The following is a 23,957-nucleotide window of genomic DNA, read 5'->3' on the forward strand; positions in this document are numbered from 1 at the left end:
TATACCCATCCTGACACTAAGCCCCTTTCTCTCACACACACACACACACACATGCTCTCTCCCTATCTCAGGGATGGCCAACTCCTGTCCTCAAGAGCTATAAACAGGCCAGGTTTTCAAGATATCCACAATGAATATGCATAAGATACATTTGCATACAATTTATTTTATTTATTTTTAACTTTTATATACCGATGTTCCTGTATAGGATACATATCGCACCGGTTTACATAGAAACTGAACTGTCGCCGTGAGGCGGACAAATGAACATGTGGTACAATGAACATACGGAAACAATAAACATGTGGTACAATAGAAATATACTATATTATAAAGAAACATAGGGCTATACATGATGACACTTCAAAATAAACTTTAGGTGAATGCCATAGTAACGGGAAAACTGGAGTAACGGATGGATAATGGGAAGAGTTAACTTGACTAGCAGGCAAGTTAAAAGGGAAGAAATCAAACAAAGATGCATTAAGAATGTTTAATTTACAGGTTCATAGAGGGACTAAGTGACTTCTAGCTGCGTATAGAACCGCAGCTAGGTTAAAGAATTAATGTAGTCTCTGGCTCCCGGTGTAGTTAAGGAGCTGGGGGATATATGGGGTGCAGGTATAGTTAAGCGGGCTAAGAGACGAAAAACGAGTCTATAGTTCAATCATGACCAGGGGAGCCTCAGTAAAGAGGATTATCTCTCCGAAAAGGCCTGGTTGAAAAGCCATGTTTTCAGCTTCTTTTTGAAAACCAGCGGGCAGGGTTCTTGGCGGAGGTCCGGAGGGAGCGAGTTCCAAAGGGGAGGACCAGCTGTGGAATGGGCACGCTTCCTTACTGAGGTTTTAGCAGGTGGGGTATATAAAGTGTCTTTGTATGCTCTTCTGATGGGTCTGTTCGAGATGTGCGGCTGTAGTTGGAAGGTTAGATTGAGGGGGGAGATATTATGCAAGGCCTTGCGGATCATCATGAGGGCTTTAAAGATAATCCTGAATTTGATTGGTAACCAGTGAAGGTTCTGAAGGATGGGGGTGATGTGTTCTCTTTTATTAGCATTAGTGAGAATCCTGGCAGTCGCGTTCTGGACCATCTGTAAAGGTTTAGTGGTGTTAGCAGGTAGACCCAGAAGAAGGGAGATTGCAGTAATCCACTTCAGACAAGATGATGGATTGGAGCACCAAGCGGAAGTCTCGGAGGTGTATGAGTGGTTTTAGTTTTCTTAGTACCTGCAATTTAAAAAAGCATTCTTTGGTGGTGTTATTTACGAATTTTTTAAGGTTAAGTTGGTTGTCGAGCAGAACACCTAGGTCTCTCACATGTGATGAGTGATTAACTGATGTTTTGGATAGTTGGGGAGAACTTGGGGAGTTGAGAAGAACGTTGTTGTTGTCCTGAACTATTAGAAGGATCTCTGTCTTGTTGGTATTGAGGACGAGGTTGAGGCTGGTAAGAAGTTGGTTGATTGTTTAAAGGCAGCTATTCCAATGGGACCAAGTTTTGTGAAGAGACTCTGTGATAGGGATGAGGATCTGGATGTCGTCCACATAGAGGTAGTGAGTTAACTTTAGGTTAGCAAGTAAGTGGCAAAGCGGGAGGAGGTAGATGTTGAATAGAATGGGTGAGAGAGATGATCCCTGGGGGACAATGAAGGCAGGGAATGCAAATCTATCTCATGCACAATCATAGTGATATCCTGAAAACCTGGTCTGTTTGTGGCTCTTGAAGACCAGAGTTGGCCATCCCTGCTTTAGCCTTTCCCCCGGCCAATCCTCTCTTGCTCCACAAGCCAAACCTCTCCCTTTTTCCTTCCCTCCCAATACTCTCTCTTAAGAATCCCATTCACCACTGATCCCCTCTCTCATCCTCTCCTTGTTATGACCGCCGGCCGCGGCAGTCCGTGACCGGGGCCGACTGTCATGGCTGCCGGCCGCAGCAGTCTGCAGCCGGAACCTAACACTTACCCGTGGCGTCGGGTCTCCGCAGAGGCTCCTGCAGGTGCAGAGAGCCTCCGACGGCGTTCTCCATGCGGCCTGGGCCGCTGCGTGGCTGGTCGCGGGTCTCGGATTCTTGCTGTGGCTCCGCCCCCTTTTCAGCTACACTAGGGCCGCGCGCGCAGCTGAAGACAGGATTTAAAGAGGCCACGACAGGAAGTGTCGTGGCTCCCTTCTGAAGCACTTCCTCCTGGGTTTTGTATTTAAAGGTAAGGTCTGCTCCTCAGACCTTGCCTTGGTATTGAGGTCTTCGCTTGGTTCCTGTGTTCCTGGTATCCTGGTTCTTCGTCCCGCTTCTGCTCTGCTCTCCTTGCTGGATTGATTCTTCTGGACCCCGACCTCTGGACTGGCTTTGGATCGCTCTCTGGACACAGACCCCTGGACTGGCTTTGGACCGCTCTCTGGACTCCGACCCCTGGACTGGCTGAGGACCGCTCTTTGGACTCCAACCCCTGGACTGGCTGCGGACCGCTCTTTGGACTCTGACTCCTGGACCGGCTTTTGGATTTTCTTCAACTTCTCTACTGAGACTACCTACGACCTGCTGGAGGCGCCAGCCGTCTGGAACCCACAACCTGCAGGAGGCGCCTGCATCCAGACCATCTTCAGTCTTCAGGGAGTCGCCTAAGTCCCAGCGGCCGTGTCCCTACGGGCTCCTCCTGGGGGGATCACGTGCTTCCAGCGTGAAGTTCACTCTACATCCTCAACAGGCCTCGCCATCTGACGGTAGCGATCGACAAGGGGTTCTCTCCTTCGCGACAGTGCCGACTCTACCGCAGAACAAGGGTCCACGCTCCAGGTCCTAACACTCCTCCTGTTGCCTGGCACACTATGTAATGGTGACAGAGAAGGCCATGACATTTGCCACATTGTACATCCCTAAGGCTAAGTATGAGTCTTACTGAAATTGATTATACTTATAGAGCTACTATAAACGGCCTTCAGGCACACTTAATGGCATGAATGGACCCAAATGCTAAAATAGTGCAGAAGTAGGAAAGCGAGCAACCATCCTTAGTCTCAGCTCCTAAGCTAGGACATTCATTCCAGTGAATAGAGGGAATGACTGAAGATCCACCAGTAAATGAAGGTAAAAAAGCTACAAAATTAGCAAGATAAAAGAAGAAACTCTTTAAAGAATCAGATCAGCAAACAAAAATGGATAGTTGGAACAAGCATAAATACAGTGGGAAGTACAGAGAGCTACTTCAGCAGCCCCACATGGATCAAGATTTGACACAGCAATGGTTAAAAAGAGGTGAATTCAAACCTATGGATGAGAGATTGGTAATTGCAGCACAGGATACAGACTGCAGATGAGATGGTTCACAGCCAACAGAACCTAGCTGCAAGGGAAGAGAGAAAAAAAAAATCACACTTACCCCGCAGCAGCCACGGACAGCGCCGGTAAATAGAGAAAAGGAGAGACAGAGAACAATACAGAAGCCACGCCTCCCCCAATTAATCAATTAACTTTTTTTTTTTTTTTTTTTTTAACACAACTTGATCCAACCAAAACAAGCCAAACAAACCTACAAACAATAAAGCCTCCAAACAAGGGAAGCAAAAGAACGAAGGAAAAAGACAATCGGGAGCAAGCCCAGATTCCACTACTCGCATCTGCTGGAGTCAGAAGATACTGAACTCCTGCAGAGGGGGTAGTAGTATTTATGGTGACGCCCCCTCGAAGCTTTGGGCTGACTCCATCTGCTGGATTGGGGACATAACCCACTGTCTGGACTGATCCAGGTACGTACAGGGAAACACAGATTCTGCAGAACAGAACTGGAAACAGTTGTACATCTCGTCACAGGATGTGATGATGTCAGAAGGCTTATTTATAGAGAGGCACAATAAAGTAGCAGAGCTTATTCATTGGAAGCTGTGTAAAAATTATAACATTGACGTACCAAACAATGGGGACACAACCTTAATAGAATAGAAGAGAATGGTATGGATGGCTGACTTTCTTGATAATAAGCAAAAGTGACTCTATGATGCTAGCATTAAAAAGCCTGATTATGATATGTTCATGGTCCTTAAGGAGTGAGATGGGGGGGGGGGGAGGCTTAAGCTGGGGAACCTACTTATCTGCTCTAAGTGTAAAAAATTTGAGATTCAAATGTTTACTTTTTTCATATGGTAAACGTTCAGCTATGTTCTCTTAAAGGAAGACGTTCTTGATGGGCTTAAGAAAGCTGCAAGCCAATACTGCCTTTCTTCATCCCTAGATGATTCGGAGCATGGTAAGCTGAGAAGGGAATAGGTGGGACAATGCTTTTACTCTGCTTGACAAATAGGGATAGTGATCTTAATTCACAAAAAGGTACCCTTTCAGTTTGAAAGCCTAATAGTGGATATCAATAGACGGTATATCGTATTAATGGAAACCCTTTATGGAGCCAATGTTGGTAAATCTATATGCTCCCAACTAGTATTTACATAAGGCCTGATTTTAAAAAACATTTACGTGCGTAAAACTGGGTTTTACTTGAGTAAATGCATTTTCCTCGAGTAAGTGGGCTTTTGAAAATTGCTACAATATGTGCCCCTGAATTCTCCATAGGATTTACTCGCGTAAGTGCACTTTACTCAAGTAAATGGCTTTTGAAAATTGTTACAATAGTAGTTACATTTACATGGATAAATCCTTTTGAAAATTCACCTGATAGTTTCTTTTCAAACTTACTGGCTAATTTTAAAAGGAACACGGGTGCGTCCATAAATGTGCGTATTGGTGCACAAGCAGAGATACACTGAAATTTTATATCGTGCGCGTAAGTACGCGTATCATGAAAAATCCCCGTCGTACATATGTGTGCGCATAATGGGGTAGATTTTCAAAGGGGTACGCACGTAGGATACGCGCGTACCCCCCGAAAACCTACCCCAAACCCCCCCTGCGCGCGCCGAGCCTATTTTGCATAGGCTCAGCAGCGCGCGCAAGCCCCGGGATGCGTGTAAGTCCCGGGGCCTGCATGAAGGGGCGTGTCGGGGGGCGTGTCTGGGGGGCGTGCCCGGAGTGAAGCGGTGTTTTGGGGGCGTGTCGCGCATGACGTGACATTTCGGGGGCGGTGCCGCGGGCGTGGTTTCGGCCCAGGGGCATTCCGGGGGCGTGGCCGCCCCCTCCAGAACAGCCCCCGGGTCGGGTCTTGGCGCGCAGATTTACGCCAAGACCCTCCGGCAGGCGTAAATCCATGGATAAAGGTAGGAGGGGGGGTTAGATAGGGCCGAGGGGGTGGGTTAGGTAGGGGAAGGGAGGGGAAGGGAGGGGAAGGTGAGGGGAGGGCGAAAGAAAGTTCCCTCCGAGGCAGGCTGTGCGGCTCGGCGCGCACAGGCTGCCCAGAATCGGCAGCCTTGCGCACACCAATCCAGGATTTTAATGGATACGTGCGGCTACGCGCGTATATATTGAAATCCCGCGAACAAAAGTACGCGCTCGCACAAAATTCTAAAATCTACCCCTCAGATCTGGCAAGAGTTAGAAACCACTCATAAAGAGTTCAATACAAAAAGCCTGAAATAATTTGATATATTACAAATACAAATTATTCTAGTGGGATAATAAAGCTCACAAGCTTTTAGCCAATCTGCTTAAAAATGCTAAGTCTACAACATTGGTTTCCCATCTTCAGTGTAATGGAAATATAGCTTCTAATTCATCTGAGATACTAGAAACATTTGAAGCCTTTTACAAAAAATTGTATACCAGGTCCACATCCATCACTGGACTATTTTCGGGACTTGAAATTCCCCTAGCTGTCTGAAGCCAAAATAGCTGCACTAGAAAGCCCAGAACTTGACATTGAAATTAGAAAAACAATCAAGCAACTGAAATTGGGTAAAGCACTGGGACTGGATGGGTTTGGACCTGAGCTTTAAAACAATTTGGGAGAATGTGTGGTCCACCTTCTCAAGGCAATGTTTATGCTAGCCCATGAGATGGGACATTTTGAGGCTACACATAACCTGGCATCTGTGGTCCTAATCTCTAAACCAGGTAAAAATCCACTGTTCCCAGAATCCTATTGCTCTTCCTCCTCAACCAAGATATCAAATATTGGCATCTGCACTGGCCAGTAGAGTAAATGATGTGGTACAATCAATAGTCTCTCAAAAACCAAACTGGATTTATTAAGGGTCAACATTCTTCTTCCAAAAGCTGTGTTGGCTGTACAGGCGATAGGAGATGAGAATCTCGATGGTATGCTAGTCAGCCTGGATTCAAAAAAAGGCCTTTGATAGGGTTGAATGGCCTTATATGTGGTGGGTGATGGGGAAGTATGGATTTGGAGAACAATTCATAGGTTGAGTAAAGCTTCTTTATGCAGATCCCAAGACTCAGATACTAGCATTTGACACGGTGGAGCATGAAATTCTTCTTACTAGACTACAAGAAATAGGCCTACAAGAAATGGTTTACCTCTTTTTTAAATAACAGAACATTTACTCTAATATTCTCCAGAAGAGACTACTCTGATTCTCTCTAGGTTGGTCTTTCTTCTTGTACTATGAGAACCCTTAAGCTTTTGCAGAACGCAGCAGCCAGAGTATTAACAGGATCAGGGCGATATGAACATATTACTCCTGTCCTTTCCTCCCTACTCTGGCTTCCTGTTCAGCGGAGGATGAAGTATAAACTATTAATGTTAATACAGAAACTGTTAAATAATTCATCAGAACTCATCTGCAAATGAAAGTTTACTGGAGATGCCTACCCCTCAGCTTGCCCATCTGAATTTCGTGACTGAGCTTTCGCAGTTGCCAGTAGAGATGTGAATCGGAACTGAAATCCGAACCGATTCTGGTTCCGATTCACATCTCTAGTTGCCAGTCCTATACTGTGGAATACATTACCAGAACAGCTACGTATGATGACCTGTCAAAAAGTATTTAAGAGGCCTTAAAAACTTAGCTGACTAAACAAACATTTATAACCTAGACTCAGTTCCACATGCTTAACTATTGAACATATTTAGGCTGCTGTAAATAGTGATTTTAGGTTTAATTGTTATTGGTTTTTAATTTTATGTTTTTATGTTCTATTATACTTTATTATTATGCTATTTTTTGTTATTAATTTTAAGTATGTTTTACTGTACCCCACTATGAACTGAAGACTAATGGACTATAAATTTTTTTAAATTAAATTAAATTTACTCCTGTATATACTGACTAGAGAAGTAAACCTTAACCTTCTGACACCATTCAGTGGGTCTTGAAGGATGTGCATTTAAACTAAAAGGTAAATTTTAAAACAAGCGTGTACGCACATGTACGCAATCATTTTATAACATGCGCGCGTCACATTATAAAATACGATGTCCATGTACACATGTGCGCCAGATTTTAACAGCCGCACATGCATGTGCGGGCGGCCCTCAACTTGCGCACACAGAAGGAGAATTTTCGAAAATACACGGGGCGATGCAATCGGGCCTTTGCCCAGTTCCCTCCAGTCCACTCCAATTATGTGCAGCCTTTAGCCCTACCTACTCTTCCTCCATTTTCCCTGCTCCTCCCCAACCCCTAAACTAACCCTACCTAGCCACTTTTTTTTTTTTTTTATTTTCATACTTATTGCTCCTCAGGAAAAGAAGTAAAATCCATGTGCCGGCCGGCTGCTGGCATGTGCTATCCCGGGACAGCAGCTAATGGCCCTGCCCTTCTGCGTATAACAGGGGTTACGCGCGTGATTGGGCCCGTTCTAAAATGCGTGCAGTGCGCACAAGGCCCAATCATGCGCACATTTTCTGGTTTTTACAGGCACGGCCCTTTTAAAATCAGGCCTTTTATCTTTACATTGCAAACCCTCAAAAAGTATTTATAAATATATTAATTCTTTACAGATTGGTTGATTCCCACTCCCCATATCTCTAACACCAATGCCACTGCCATCAGCACTGTGCTGACAAATCCCCTGCTGCCACCACCCACTGCTGGCTCACCTGAGGCAGTTTACCCCTGCTGGTGCTGACACTTCTGCAACCAGAGTGGATTACCTCCCCAGCAACTCAGTTTCTGTCTGCTTGGAAAAGTAAGAATCTGCAGTACCAACCATCACCACAAGGTGTCAGTATTTCCCAAACAGACAGAAAATGAATATTATTTTAATAAATGAAATAATGTCATCACTTTTTTTTTTTAGCTCTGGTAATTGCTTTTCCAATTTAACTGCTAAAAGCTCTGCATTGGAATTTTGGATATTTTGACAGATAGCTACCTTCATCAGTAGGTTATTTTAATTCACAATAAATGTAGACGGGCTGGTGGTGAGTCAAAACTGGCTAGGAACTGTGAAGTCTTAATTTCTATGCACGGCCAGGAAATGTTTTCAGTCATTCAGAAAGCTCACTCAGTCATAGAAACATAAAATATGACAGCAGATAAGGACTATAAGGCCCATCTAGTCTGCCTAGTACAATGCCATAGACTGCAGTTGATCTCTGGCTTTCCTTTCTATTGTTTGCAACCAGGAATCCTCTGTGCATATCCAATGCTTTCTCTAATTCAATTAGTGTATTTGATTCCACCACCTCCACTGGGCGGCCATTCAATGCATCCACCATCCTTTCCATTACGAAATATTTTCTGATGTTATCTCTGACTTTAACTTGGAGCCTCATACTAAGACCTCTTGTTTTAGAGCTTCCATTCCACTGAAAAAGGTTTGCTTTATAACTCTGAGGCACTTAAATGTCTTTGCCATATCCAAATTTCTCCTTTCTTCTCTGGAGTATACATTATTAAATCCTTAAGCCTTACCTCATAGGGCTGCATCATTTTGATAGATCTTCTCTAGACTGCTTCCATTTTGTCTATAATCGTTTTGGGGGTAGATTCCTAAAATCGGACACAATACTTGAAATGAGGTCTCACCAATGACTTAAAAAGTGGCACTGTGGTCTCCTTCTTTCTGTTTGTTATGCCTCTCTATATGCAGCCAAGCATTTCTCTGGCTATGGTCACCATTTTGTAGCACTATTTCACTACCTTGATGTGGCAACCCCTTGGTCAGTCACTAGATGGGCCTAGATCCCTACACATAGAACTAAACAGATTAGAGGGAGACATTCTTTGCACCACCTCGCTTTGAGGTTGCCTTCGATTTTTGACTGTTTTGCGACAGGTGTGAAATGCTGAAACCTTATGGTGATGGTTATTCCCCAGATCCAGAGGACAAGGGCTGAAGGCCTGTGAGCTATCTTTCTACTTCATAGAAGGAGCATTACCCCGCCAGAGAAATGTTGGAAGTGAAGAAGGTTTTCCCCTTTTTTGTTGTGAGGAGGCTTTTGATCCACCCCTCCTTACTGGGAAGTTGAGCTGAGATAGCTGGTTTCCTATTCACATCAGACTTTTCCTTCAGAGAAGTCACTTCTTCAGAAGGTTGAGAAGAGGGAGCAAGATATGGAGACCATAAGAACATAAGAAGTAGCCATACTAGGTCAGACCAAGGGTCAATCAAGCCCAACATCCTGTTCCCAACAGTGGCCTATCCAGGCTACAAGTACCCAAACACGAAGTAGATCCCATGCTTCTAATACTAGTAATAGCAGTGACTATTCCCTATGGGGTAGATTTTCAAAGGGATACGCGCGTACCCCCCGAAAACCTACCCCAAACCCCCCCTGCGTGCACCGAGCCTATTTTGCATAGACTCGGCAGCGCGCGCAAGCCCCGGGATGCGCATAAGTCCCGGGACTTGCATGGAGGGGCATGTCGGGGGGCGTGTCGGGGGCGTGCCGGGAGTGACGCGGCATTTCGGGGGCGACGCGGCATTTCGGGGGCGTGTCGGGAGTGACGCGCCGTTTCGGGGGCATGTCCGGGGGCGTGGTTCCGGCCTGGGGACGTTCCAGGGGCGTGACAGTGGCCCCTGGACCAGCCCCCAGAACGGAACATGGAGCGAGGCAGCCGGCCCGGCACGCGTAAAGTTACACCTGCTTCCAGCAGGCATAACTTTCGGGATAGAGGTAGGGGGGAGGTTTAGATAGGGCCGGGTGGGTTAGGTAGGGGAAGGGAGGGGAGGGGAAGGTGAGGGGAGGGAACGGAGACAGGCTGCCAATTTTGGGCAGCCTTGCGCGCGCCGACCCCGGATTTTAATGGATACACACGGCTACGTACGTATCTATTGAAATCACGCGAACAAAAGTACGCGTGTACGCAGATTTATAAAATCTGCCCCTAAGTCAACTTGATTAATAGCAGTTAATGGACTTCTCCTCCAAGAATGTATTCAAACCTTTTTTAAACCCAGCTACACTAACTGCACTAATCACATCCTCTGGCAACAAATTCCAGAGCTTAGTGCATTGAGTGAAAAAGAATTTTCTCTGATTATTTATTTATTTATTTATAATTTTTATATACCGACATTCTTACATTAAAATGCAAATCATACCGGTTTACATAAAACAGAAGAAGCAGGAAAAAATATTTCCATAGTCAAATACAGAGAATATTTATTAAAAAATTGTTAACAAGTTTTAAATGTGCTACTTGCTAACTTCATGGAGTGCCCCCTAGTCCTTCTATTATCCAAAAGAGTAAATAACCGATTCACAATTACCCCCATTCTGGACCTCTCATGATTTTAAAGACCTCTATCATATCCCCACCCCCCCCCCCCCCCCTCAGCCATCTCTTATCCAAGCTGAACAGCCCTAACCTCTTCAGCCTTTCTTCATAGGGGAGCTATTCCATCCCCTTTATCATTTTGGTCACCCTTCTTTGTACCTTCTCCAGTGCAACTATATCTTTTTTGAGATGCGGCGACCAGAATTGTACACAGTACTCAAGGTGCGGTCTCACCATGGAGCGATACAGAGGCATTATGACATTTTCCATTTTATTCACTATTCCTATCCTAATAATTCCTAACATAGGCCTGGATTTATCAAAATGCACTAAATATCGCATGCGATAGAAAAAGGGGCATGTTTTATGGAATAGGCAGTTTATCGCAATTTGCACTAATACCTATGCGAAGCGCTAAGTGCCAGAATTGTGGTATTTCCTACATACATCCACTGGGGGGACCATGTTTACTATCAGGGCCAATGAGGGGGGGAGGGAGAGGGAGAGAGAGAGAGAAAGCGCCTAGCAATAATACCCTAACACTAGATAAGTATTTATATCTCTATGGGAGGCCCACCTAGTAAGTCGAGCTGAGGTTTAGTTATTAGTGTATTTATTTTATTTATTTACTTATTTATTTAGAAGTTTTTATATACCGATGAACGTTGGGAACATCTCATCGATTCATATTAAACAAAAGTCAGCAAACAAGCGCTTTACAGTGAAACAATGAACATGTGACAATACAGATATAAAATTGAACGTTTTACAATTATAAGGCATAAAAATATAGGAGATGTAGGGTAAAACATATAACTATTTACAAGGTTAGGGGCCACTTTGACATTCAAAGTGAGACGTACGAACAGAACAGTGCTCTCTTATGAAGATATGATGACCTTCGGAGTGAGGAAAATCACTCAAAGATGAGATTTCTGCAATGTTCTCTCAACCTAGCTTGATGTTACCCAGGTAGAGAGTCCATCAAGCTAGGTTGAGAGAACATTGCAGAAATCTCATCTTTGAGTGAGTTCCCTCACTCCGAAGGTCATCAAATCTTCACAAGAGAGCATTGTTCTGTTCGTACGTCTCACTTTGAATGTCAAAGTGGCCCCTAACCCCTACACTAATACCTAAACCTCACGTCGAGTTACTAGGTGGGCCTCCCATAGAGATATAAATACCTAGGCTGGTGCTCTGGGCGCTTCAAAACTACTAAAACCGGCACTTGAGAACACATCGCAAAATGCGATAAAGCCTTAATGCAAGCTATCGCACGGCTTAACGCTACTGAAAAAGGTGTAGCTAAAACGGATTTGCATCGCACCATACATTATGGTGCTATCACATGCGTTAAAGGCGTTTTCGCATGCGTTAAGGGCGCTTTTCACATGCAATAAGCCCTTAACGCATGCGAAAAAGCCTTATAGCATTTTGATAAATGACCCTAATAGTTTGCTTTTTGACTGCCGCAGCACACTGAGCAGATGATTTCAATGTATTGTCCACTATGATGCCTAGATCTTTTTCCTGAATGGTAGCTTCTAATATGGAACCTAATATTGTGTAACTACAGCAAGGATTATTTTTCCCTATATGCATCACCTTGCACTTGTCCACAATCAGATTTCCATGCCAAGGGACCAGGACACAGGCTAGGTACAAGAAACTGAACATTTGGACTCAGGTAGGATTTTTACGGGATAAAGAGGATCCCTTCACCAGTAGGAGTTCCCTAGCCCAATGGGACAACTTATGCACAAAGCAAAAAAATAGTAAGCCACTTCACAGGAGCCTGAGAGACAGGACACATACCCAGAACCAGAGACAGCATTGAATGTTTACAAGAATCAGTTAATTTTATTTGAACACCCAGTGCAGTGTCCAGACTGTTTGTCCCAGCAACACCATATCACATTTGTAGGAACACTGACAGACTCACTCATTTAAAGGAAATTCACACCACCCCCTGGGCCAAGAAGGACTGCTTTTACCCCCACAGAAAGAACCCACAACTTGGGGACAAGTAAGAGGGGACAAAGAGCCAGTGGAAGCAGCCCCAGGGAATAAATTTATTTTGTGTGCCCCTTGGAACATTGAAAACCATGAAAAAGAGGTTACATTTCTCTTCTCTCATCAGCATCTCACCCTCTATCACATACTTCGCCCTTGGAGTTTTGCACCCCTAATGCATCATTGTGCATTTTTTTGCATTGGAACTTAAGTTTCTAAGGACATAACCATTCTTCAAACTAACAAAACAAAAAATACCCCTCGAGGTTAAAGCATTAAAAGATGTCTAAATCATGCCTAAAAAGTAGTGTCCAATAACAACATGGGTTCATTGGTACTGCAAACAGAAGCAAAACGAGTGGTGGATTAGCCTAGCAGTTAGAGCAGTCAGCTGAGAACGCAGGAAGTCAGGCACCATATTCTACTTCTTCCACTGACTATCCTTGTGTCCTTGGGTAAGTTCACTTTTCCCTCAATTGCCTCAGGCAGGAAAATATCTACTATACCTGAATGTAATTCACCTTGAGCTCAGGTTTGGAAAGGCAGGTAAGTAAATCTGAATCCAAACTAGTTCTTATCTGCCATTATATTTTATGTTTCTGTTGTAATCACCCCTTCCCGGTGGCAGAGAGAGTTAGGCATGAGTTCTAGAAGAGGTCACAAAAACTCTGAACCGGACCTTTGATGGAAGGAAATGCAGGATCGCTACAACAGTTAACTTCTGTAGGGTCTTGTAAGATCCCTAGTTAGTCATTTTGATATCTTCAAAAATTCATATAGGCAGTATACTTGTGTTAGGAACAAGTCACCAGGTGTTCAGCTCTCCCTTGTAGGCTGCTGCCCTCTCTGATATAAATAGCAGAGCCTGCTGCAGTCAGGGTGGATTTTTAGTTTCATTTTGAAGGAAGCTGAAGCATTCTGTTTAAGTTCCTATTTCTTTCTCCTTTTTCTTATTTCTGCTGGGGAAGAATTTTATCCATCCTTCCTCCATTTTATGGATTTCCAGAACTGGTTCTGTGAGAGCGAGAAGTTATGGTTGGGTATAAGAGCATGAATGTGTATGTATATGATAGTGTATGTGTGAGAGAGAATGGACATGCGAGTATGTGTGAGAGAGAGGGGATAACCTCCTAATCCTCAACAATATCAGGGTGACTGGAAATCAAGAGCTCCCATGAATGGACATCAGGGGCTTTTTAAAATCCTTAATAGTTTTAATTATTGGATGTTATTTGATATATGTGCTGTTTTGAAATATTTTATTGGTGTTTGGGAAATTTAAAAAATGTATATGATTTTAATTAATAGAAATTCTATTTATCAGTAGTTTTAAAATATTCTTTTATTAGTATGGTTTTACTATTATAACTGATGCTTTATGTTTCTTGATTTTATTTGTTTTATGAGGAATGGTGGTTCTGTTTTTCCATTGTTAATACACAGAGTCTGGCTTCTTGGGGTTTCCATTTCAGTTTTTTCTAATTTGTGCTCCTTTATTTTGTATTCTGTATTTGGTGAGGGTCTGTCTCTGCTCTGTGTGTGTGAGCATGATAAGAGATTCTGCTAGCATGTAGTGTCTCTATAGGGATCTATAGCAATCGGGTTTGTTTTGTTTCCTCAGTAGGTGGTGTATTGTTATCCTAGGACCCAGTGTAATATTTACCCTTGCTTATTCACAGGTAGGGTTATTGTTGTTTGAGTCCTTAGTGTTATTACTTTTATGTTACGATGGGACTGCAGTATAGATTTGAGTGTCTTTTTTGTGTCTGGCAGTGGAAGGTGTTTATGCTGCTGTTACTGTGAGGTGACACCAGAATTTGAAAATATCTTTTAGTATGATGAGCTGTAAGGGAAACATCCAAGCTCCATTGTTTGGGGAGGTGCAGAATTTATATTGACATTCTGTCCCTTCCTATATATTCCAGATTTCACTCTCATAGCCATATAGAATTAGTTGAATGAAGCTATCAAATAATTTTATAGTGTGAAACTGGCCAGCTTTTTAAAATTACGCAGAAGACCCTTTGGACTTTTTTATTAATACACTTTTTTTATAACCAATTTTAAAGCAGAATCCATGCCATAGAGGTGGGTGTGATGAAGAAATGTCATTTTGGCTCCCCTCCCCCCAAGTTCTGTCTAGAAACACCACAGATTTTCTGTGACCTTAAGCATTAGTACAAGAAAGATTACGGGGGGGGATGCTGGAGAGGCACACAAATGCATTGGCCCCTGGGTGCCGGAGACCCTTGGGTGCGAGTCATATGGGGCTGCAAGCAGTGGCAAAAAGGAGTGGAGATTTGGCGGGCCGCAAGCAGTGCCCAACCTGCTCACGACCCAGAAAATCACAGTCAGCGGGCGTGATCGAGAACGAGGTAGGAGTCAGGCCGAGACCAGGGGGTGGCGGTGCAACCCGGGGGGAGGGGAGGGGGCTCAAGGGAGAAGGCTCGCCTGGGGCACCAAATCCCCTTGCACTGACCCTGCTGGTATTCCAGTCCCAATTCAGAGCACAACCGAAGGCAATGGAGCTCCATATCCCAGCTCCCACAGTCCAGCCCTCAACTATCAATGTGCCAGAAATCTAGAACTTTCCCAACTACCCCTTAGGACCAATCCAGATCCAGGGGGGCGTGAATAATGGACTGAGACTGTCTCATTTTAAGCCACTCTATGGCTCTGTATGTGGAGCATTGGTTTCCCACCAGCCAGATTCTGGTTCAAATCCCACCAATACCCCAACAAATTTGTCAGTTTATGAACCAGACTACTAGGAACTATAAAGCTCCTTAATCTTATTCCCCTGTTCCTATTAGTGTATGTTTCTGGCCAGCAGTGGTTCCAGTCAATTACCTGATTTCTCCAAGGAGAAGGTAGAATTGGTCAAGAAAAGAATTGTCTTGTTTTTTGCTTGCTTCTTGAGTTAAATGTACTATCTGTGAGATTACTTCAACTAAAGAAGTTTATTTTGAATAAAAGACTTTTCCTGGAACTCCAACTCTGTATGGACACTGACTAACCTGGTTCTCTAGGTACACAACAGCAGTCTGTCCTCCTCCCCAAGTCTCCCACCGTATACAGGATAGAGTAGGGAGGTACATTAAAACCGATAAATATGCACTTATCTCATTGGCTTATCTTGCCATAATAGTTCTGCCAGTTACTTGTTTTTAAATAGATAGTGTGAAAAAGGCTTTTAAAAATTGTAACTTGGGGCTGGTCCTATGATTCAGGCAATAGCACTGGGCGCTAGGGTGCAGAAGATCTAAGTTCACAGCTCCTATCAGGAAGGGATGGAAATCGGGCTGCCACTAACCCGGCAGCTCCAGTCAACTAAAGAGCAATGCTAAGGCTGTGCCTGAGAGAAGGTTCCCCTCCAACCTGACACAGACCCTCTCAAATTCGCTGTCTGGGGAAGGAGACCTTGAAAAAAGAGCAAAAAGACAAATAAGCCCTGTAAATTGTAAAAAACAAACAAATAATCTTAGGATTATAATAATTTTTCTTGGATAGAGAATTATGGCTCAGTCAGTTAACCAACAATTGCCAAGTACGCACCCCGTCCATCAGGGATTGTGGCACAGTGTGTAAATAAGCATCATTTCTAATACAACTGCCATTCTGATTCTGATCAAACACAATCATTTTCTCATTATTACCCACCTGCTCCTCTCAGTTTCTGGATTCTGTAGATAAGAGAAAGGACTTCTGTTAATTTGACTGTTTTCTACATCACCTTCATTGATGAAGATTCTTCCTGTTTTCATATTTTGGTGAGCTATATCAATACTCTGAAAATTGAAAATAAAATAGGAAAGTAAAAGGGTTTTTCTCCTGTTTAGAATGGACTATTGTTTTTATTAATTCTTTTATTTGTCATTTGTTAGTTTTATTAATTCTTTGACTATATATATATATATATATATATACAATATATATGAGTAAATTAATATGCCTGTTTCATGGACAGATAACCATCAACTTGATTCTTCTACCTTTTAATAAAAAGTTCCTGTGCTGGAATGTGGACTGACTGAAAAAGTAATTAGCTCCTGTAGGTAGACTAGGTTACTGCTACTATTATTATATTTTAGGGGTGTGAATTCATTTTTTAATGTATTGCACGTCCGAAATGAAAGTGGCCTTGCATGAAAATACCTAAAAATTTTCAAGTATTTGTGTTTCAGTAAAATATAAAAGACCTCCCTGAAGCCCTCCAACCCCCTCCTACCTGCAAAGACAACGCCAGGGCTCAGGCCTCACCCAGCTAGACTAGCCCAAGCACAGCCGAGGCCTCCCCGGACCCCTCCAACCCTCACTCCCCAGAAAAAATTGCTGAGGCCCCACCCAGCCTCCACTTACCCCATCCATGGGGGTACACAAGGTTCAAAGGGCAGCAGCGATGTCCACTCACTCCTGCCCTCAGGGGCGGACCGGCAGTTAAGATTTGAACCTTGGTGCTCTGGGGTTTGAATCATGTAGGACACTGGTATGTCCTGGTTGGTTGTGCCCCAGTGCACCAAGGGAATAGGGCAGGATCCCTTTGAGGCTGTTATAAGGGTCGGTACCTGGTGTTGCCACCCCATTCCTTCCAGCGTGGCTCCTTGCAACCCTCCCTCCTCGTGGATTGCTTTGTGATTGCCGCACTTTGGGGGTGGCAGAGTTACCAAAGCTATGGTTAATTTTTGAGGTAATGTGTTGGAATCTGCTAGTTGGAGGGTTACTGCGATGCTGTGTACCCTGTGTATATGCATGTGTTTGGGTTCAGTCACATGGAGGGGACTCCTTGGTGGGCTTACATGGAGGGGACTCCTTGGTGGGCTGTGGTGGTGGTCCCAGTGAGCGGCTGGATGCTGCTGGTGGTTACAGGCTGGGTGGCCTGTGGAGGTGAACATCTTGCTGGGGAAAGGCGGATGTACCATTTCAGAGAAAGGTAAACCCTATAATTTGAGCCCCTAGTGTTAGTGCCCCACAGAGAGTTGTGACCATGCTCTAGAGAGGGCACTTCAGAGTATGTTTTGAAGAGTACAGTGGACAATCCAGAGTTATTGTACTAATGAATCACCACCTACTCCATGATACTCTGTCCTCACTTGGATTTTGGGACTCCATTCTGTCTTGGTTCTCTTCCTACCTCTACCATCGCATGTTTAGTGTGTCCTCTGGTGGATTGTCCTCTACAATTATCTCACTATCAACTGGTGAGCCTCAGGGCTCTGTCCAGGGCCCTCTTCTCTTCTCTCTGTATGCCAATTCCCTTGGTACGCTGATCTCCTTCCATGGTTTTCAATGGCATCTATATGCTGATGACTCCCAGATCTACCTCTTTACACCAGAAATGTCATCAGAAATTCAGTCCCAGATCTCAGCCCGCTTATTTGACATTGTTGTCTGGATGTCCTACCAACACCTTAAACTCAACATAGCCAAGCCAAAACTCCTTATCTCTGCCCGCTAAACTCACTTCCCCTTTTCCTTCTTTATTCCTGTGGATAATACTGTCATGCTCCCAGTCCCTAGCCTGTAACCTTGGGGTCATCTTCAACTCCTTTCTCTCCTTCTCTACACATATCCTAAATCAGGACTTCCCAAATGTTTAGCTAATGTGACCCTATTTTGGCACTTGAAAATTCAATGACTCCAAAGGATGAGCAAAACAAATCAGCAGGGAGGCATTCTTCCTCCACTGTCACCCCCCACCCCCTCCAACTATCACTTCACTCTCACCTTCCCTGTACTGCAGTTGAAACCTTCTCTCAACCTCCATGCACTCCAGTTGTTCCTCTCTCTCAACCTCCATCCCCCCTTCCAGAGGACCTCCTCTCTCAACCTATGCCCCTCCAGCTGATCCCCCTCATATCTTGCAGCAACTCTTACCTTCCCAGCCCATCCCCTCTCTATTACCCCCTTCAGCTCTTTTTGACATCCCCAGCAGATCTTCTCTCCACTCCAAGAGAATGCGGATGGGCTGGGAAGGTGAGCGGAGCTGGCCCATTTATGAAGGAATCAGCTAGAGAGGCAGAGGTTGTGAGAGGAGGCCCTCTGGAAGGGATGGAGATTAAGAGAAAAGAACAACTGAAGAGGGTAAATGAGGACGGGGCGAGTGAGATGATTGTTGGAGGGGGGTTGCCCCTCTGCTAATTTATTTTGCTTATCCCCTAGGGTCATGTGAATTTTCAAGTGATAAAATGTGGTCATTTTGGATAAGCCCAGAATAGAAAAAGGATTGATGACAACAGTAACTTCATAAATGCTAAAAGAAGGAAAACACTTGTAAATCCTTAAGCTTTAGTATAAGAATGTGATTGAGAATTGGGAGGAAAGTGAAATAGGAACTTTGTATGTTGGACTGGTGAATCTGAACCCAAAACCTAAACCCTAATTTCTGTGAACTGAATGTGTTCAGTTGTACCTGTGAATACCCAGCATCAGTGTTTTTATATCAATGAAAAAATGTTAATGAATACTATTGATATGTTCCTACCTTTGTAATCCCATTGACAAGGTTGTTAAAGGTAGAACTGATAAATCCCTTGCCAGAGATCAAGAAAAGAGTGTACTGGAAATAGCCGGCAGGTCCTGAATGAGTGTGAGTACCACTCAGAATAACATTGTCTTGTCGATATAGGTCACCATATTTAGTTTTCAGTTGCTTCATTACCTTAATAAAACAGAAAATATATTTTTAAATATCATAGCACCACATTTAGCACTGATGTTCTTAAAAATTAAAGAAAAAGTATAATTGTAACCCCCAACACCACATGTTACATAAAATGAAAAGAGGCACTGTCTCTGTATCATGGTGTACAGAAATTCAAATCTATTTAATGGGTTCAAAATGTTGGGCCATGCACATGGTGAAGTGGATCCGGATAGAAACAGAGGGGTAGATCACTTTCCCTTGACTAGTCAGGGAGAACCTTGACCTTACTCCCCTCCATGAACCAAATCCCCTTCTATAAGAGCTGACATACTAGAGTCTCAGAACAGAGTCACACCATTCCCTGTACGTACCAGGATCAGTCCAGACGGTGGGTTATGCCCCCCGTCCAGCAGATGGAGTCAGCCAATCATGGTACAATTTAGTATAGGACAGATACTGTATTTAGGTTCTCAACACTCATAACTCATGGGATACACAGTCAGAGTAAAATATCCACTACTAAAACATATTGGGTACCTCTAGGATTAACGTACAAATCTTTTAGACTTCACTTGAACAGAATCTAAATCTATACTCTTGTCCCTTATCATCACTTTCTCCTCTTTACAATGTAGGATCTAAAGCTTAAATCCTCAATTAACCTCAGAAAGCCAATTTTTCTGTCCTCCTGTCAACCTTCGGCATCTTCTCTCCCATCTTTCCATATTCTAAAACATGGAGCTGACATCCTCCAATACCCCTCCAGTCACTCACATCCAACCCCAATGGCTAGTTATAACCTCAGAAACTTCGGAACAACTCTTTTTTCATTCTGGGCCTCTTCCTCAATTACTATGCAGGATTTATTTATTTAAACAGTTTGGGGTAGATTTTAAGAGGTACACCCGATTTTATAACTTGTGCATGCAAGTGCGTGCAAGTTATAAAATCGGGGGTCAGCGAGCGCAAGGGGGTGCACAATTGTGCACCTTGCACACACCGAGCATGCTGCCTTCCCCTGTTCCCTCCCAGGCCGCTCCGAAACTGGAGCGGCCTGCAAGAGAACTTCCCTTCCCCCTAACCTGAGAATCAAAAGCCATCTGCAGTACACATGTATCTTAATGTGAAACAGATAAAACTTATGCACTTGACGGCTCCATACACTTAATGGCGCCGCATACTTGTAGACTGTTGGTAGGCTTGTGTCGTCTCCACTCGTACTGCTTTTGATTACTAACGTCATAAGTGAATATTTAAATGGACAGCTTTATGGAACAATTGGTTCAGGAATCGATGATAGAGGGATCTATTTTAGATTTTATTCTTAGAGACATACAGGATTTGGTGAGAGCGGTAACAATGGTGGAGTTGCTTGGCAATAGTAATCATAACATGATCAAATTTGAATTAATGACTGAAAGGGAGACAATAAGTAAATCCACAGCTCTAGCATTAAACTTTCAAAAGGGAAACTGATAAAATGAGAAAAATAGTTAAAAAACTGAAAGCTGCAGCTACAAAGGTTAGGAGTGGACAACAAGCACAGACATTGTTACAAAATACCATCTTAGAAGTGCAGTCCAGATGTATTCCACACATTAATAAAGATAGAAGGAAAGCCAAACAATTGCCAGTAAGGTAAGGTGAAAGAGGCTATTTTAGTCAAAAGATCTTCCTTCCAAAATTGTAAGAAAGATCCATCTGAAGAAAAATACGAAAAAGCATAAGCATTGGCAAGTTAAGTGTAAAACACTGATAAGACAGGCTAAAGAGAATTTGAAAAGAAGTTGGCAGAAGAAGCAAAAACTTTTTAAAATGTATCCTAAGCAGGAAATCTGTGAGGGAGTCACTTGGACTGTTAGATGATCGAGGGGTTAAAGGAGCATTTAGGGAAGATAAGGCCATCGCGGAAAGACTAAACAAATTCTTTGCTTTAGTGTTTTCTAAAGAGGATGTTGGAGAAATAACTGGCAATGGGGGCTACAGTTGCCCCCGATATTGCTAACTTGTACATGGTTGATTTTGAAGTACAAATACTGTATCCCTCCCATTGGTTTCAATATATGAAACTATACAAGAGATACATAGATGACATATTTTTTATCTGGGTGTCATCTGTAGACAACTTGAACCTTTTCTTGACTTGGCTGAATACAGTTAATAAGAACTTACAATTCACAGCACACTTTGATCTACAGTCTATTGCATTTTTGGATATCCTCATTCAACGAGGCAGGGATGCTATTAAAACAACTTTATACAGGAAAAAGATGGATCGGAACAACTATTTAAAATATTCCAGTGCTCATCCCCTGGGTTTAAAGAATGGCTTACCCATCTCTCAGTTTTTGAGATTGCAGCGAATTTGTTCATCCATAGAAGAGTTCCGGACACAAGCATCAGAATTGACAGCAAGATTTGTCCATAGAGGATATCCGAGAGCGATCATTAAAAAAGCATATAAGAGGGCCCTATATGCCAATAGGACACTGTTATTACAATATCAACAACGCCCGTTCTCACAAAATACCACATGTACCCTCCAATATTCCAAACAGGCTGGCACACTGATTAATATTATTAGGACTCATTGGCATGTACTGACCTTACATTCGATATTTCAGACTGGACAGAGGTTCGCATTTTTTAGGGGCCAAAACATCAGGGATATGGTGGTGAAATCGACGTTTGCGTCTAAAATAGTGCCCCAGCCATCGGGTGGCCACCAGGTGTGTGGCCACTGCGACATGTGTGCCCTGGCAGTGACAGGGAGACAGTGGCAAGTGCCAAACTCAGAAAAGGTCTTAAGATTAAATGGATTCACAAATTGTGAGTCAGAAAGGGTCATCTATGCCATTCAATGTCCGTGCAATCTGTTATATATTGGTCAGACTAAACGTAAGATCAGAATAAGATTAATCGAGCATAGAAGTTGTACAAAGACTGAGAAAGTAACAGCACCAATGGTACAACACTGTGCTACATTACATCATAATTTCACAGATTTGAAATGGCTAGTCTTAGAACAGGTGCAATGTGGCCCACGTGGGGGAGACATTCAATTGCGCTTAAATATGCGCGAACAATTCTGGATCTACTGGTGGATCCGTCTGGACTAAACGAGAAGATCAATTGGTATTCCCTCACTTAGCGCTGATTGATTGAATACTGTACGAGAGACCCTGCACTGTTAGCATGCTGATGGTATGGAAGTAAAAGTTCTGATTTTTGAGGTATCCGTTATGTGATGAAATAATGGGTTGTAACAAGGGGTTTTCAATATGGATTTTATTTAATCTTAATGGAGGACAAGCCACGTGATTGCTGGTTGAAAGATGAGTGAGAGGCTCTTGATCAAGGATATTGGGTCAAGTGACGGGTTATAAGATCTATAATTCAGGTGCTCATCGCTCCTAAGGTAGAAGTGACGACGTGAAAGGGGACATTGGAGATTACTCTCCTCCAAAAGATGAGGACGTGACAGAGAACTTGGAGATGAACGCGATGGTGGTCTATATTGTGAAGGAAGCCGACGTGACTGATGACGTGGAGGAAACATTCAAAGAAGCCGACGTGAAATAAGACTATCGAGGAGGATAGTGGAGGTCTGGAAATCCATTGGAATAATTTTGGTTCAAAAGATGAAGAGGCGGCAATACTGGATATTAAGAGAGACGATCCGGACGTGAAAGGAGACTGATGCCTTCGGTGACGTAATTTCCGGTTTCAGGGTATAAGAGGATCACTTTGTGCAGTATGCCATTCCAAAAGTAGACGCGGCTCAAAGGGGCTGGCGTGGAATTAAGACGAACACAAAAGCCAGGAGGATATGAAGGTGAAAATCGCATCATTCAACATTGGAAGACACTTTTCGAAGTAGATACTGAAGGAAACCCCATGAAGCAGGACTTTTTGTTCGAAACACGTTCGTGTCTGGAGATCAACCAAGATTGGAGCAGATGAGTATTATTGTTCCTCTTGTATCTTTGAACACTGCGGTAAAAGCGATAATGAACAATTGACTGAGACTGGGAAGTAATAATAAGTTTTAACATAAAAACAAAAATCTTAAAAAATGATGTTATAATTAAAGTAAGTTGACCCCACACCGTATTAGAGTCTGTGTTATAATACAGACCCTTAGAGTAAGGGGCCCACATATATACTTGGCTAAAGATTTCATATTAGTTAAAATTGGCCGGTGGCACCATTGATTTGAAAATGGGGAAATAACTGTTCCAGAGACCATTTTCAAGGGTGGCAATTCAGATGAGCTGATCCAAATCATGGTGAACCTGGAAGATGTAGTAGGCTAGACTGACAAACTGAAGAATAGCGAATCACCTGGACTAAATGATATACACCCCAGGTTTTTGAAAGAACTCAAAAAATGAAATTTCAGACCTATTACAAGTAGTTTTTAACCTATCATTATAATCATCCATTGTACCTGAAGATTGGAAGATGGCCAATGAAATCCCGATATATAAAAAGGGCTCCAGAGTTGATACGAGAAATTATAGACTGGTGAGCCTAACTTCAGTGCCGGGAAACATCATGAAAACTATTTTAAAGAATAAAATAACAAAACATATAGATAGACATGATTTAATGGGACACAGCCAACATGGATTTACCCAAGGGAAGTCTTGCCTCACAAATCTGCTACATATTTTTGAAGGGATGAATAAACATGTGGATAAAGTTGAACCAGCAGATGTGGTATTTTTCGATTT

At 43.2% G+C, this 23,957-nt stretch overlaps 1 protein-coding gene across 3 annotated transcripts in view; it reads right to left on the bottom strand.

Moving 5' to 3' along the window:
* LOC115095720 (putative neutral ceramidase C) overlaps positions 1-23,957 on the bottom strand; it is a 149,808-nt gene that overhangs the window by 86,189 nt on the left and 39,662 nt on the right. For all 3 annotated transcript variants that reach the window (XM_029609793.1, XM_029609792.1, XM_029609791.1), the window contains exons 5-6: positions 19,060-19,236; positions 16,239-16,366 (exon numbers count right to left, since the gene is read on the bottom strand). In XM_029609793.1, coding sequence (XP_029465653.1) covers positions 16,239-16,366; positions 19,060-19,236 — 305 coding nt within the window. The remainder of the gene's footprint in view (positions 1-16,238; positions 16,367-19,059; positions 19,237-23,957) is intronic.

This window comes from Rhinatrema bivittatum, chromosome 7 (genome assembly GCF_901001135.1).
Source record: "Rhinatrema bivittatum chromosome 7, aRhiBiv1.1, whole genome shotgun sequence".
Classification (NCBI taxonomy): Eukaryota; Metazoa; Chordata; class Amphibia; order Gymnophiona; family Rhinatrematidae; genus Rhinatrema; species Rhinatrema bivittatum.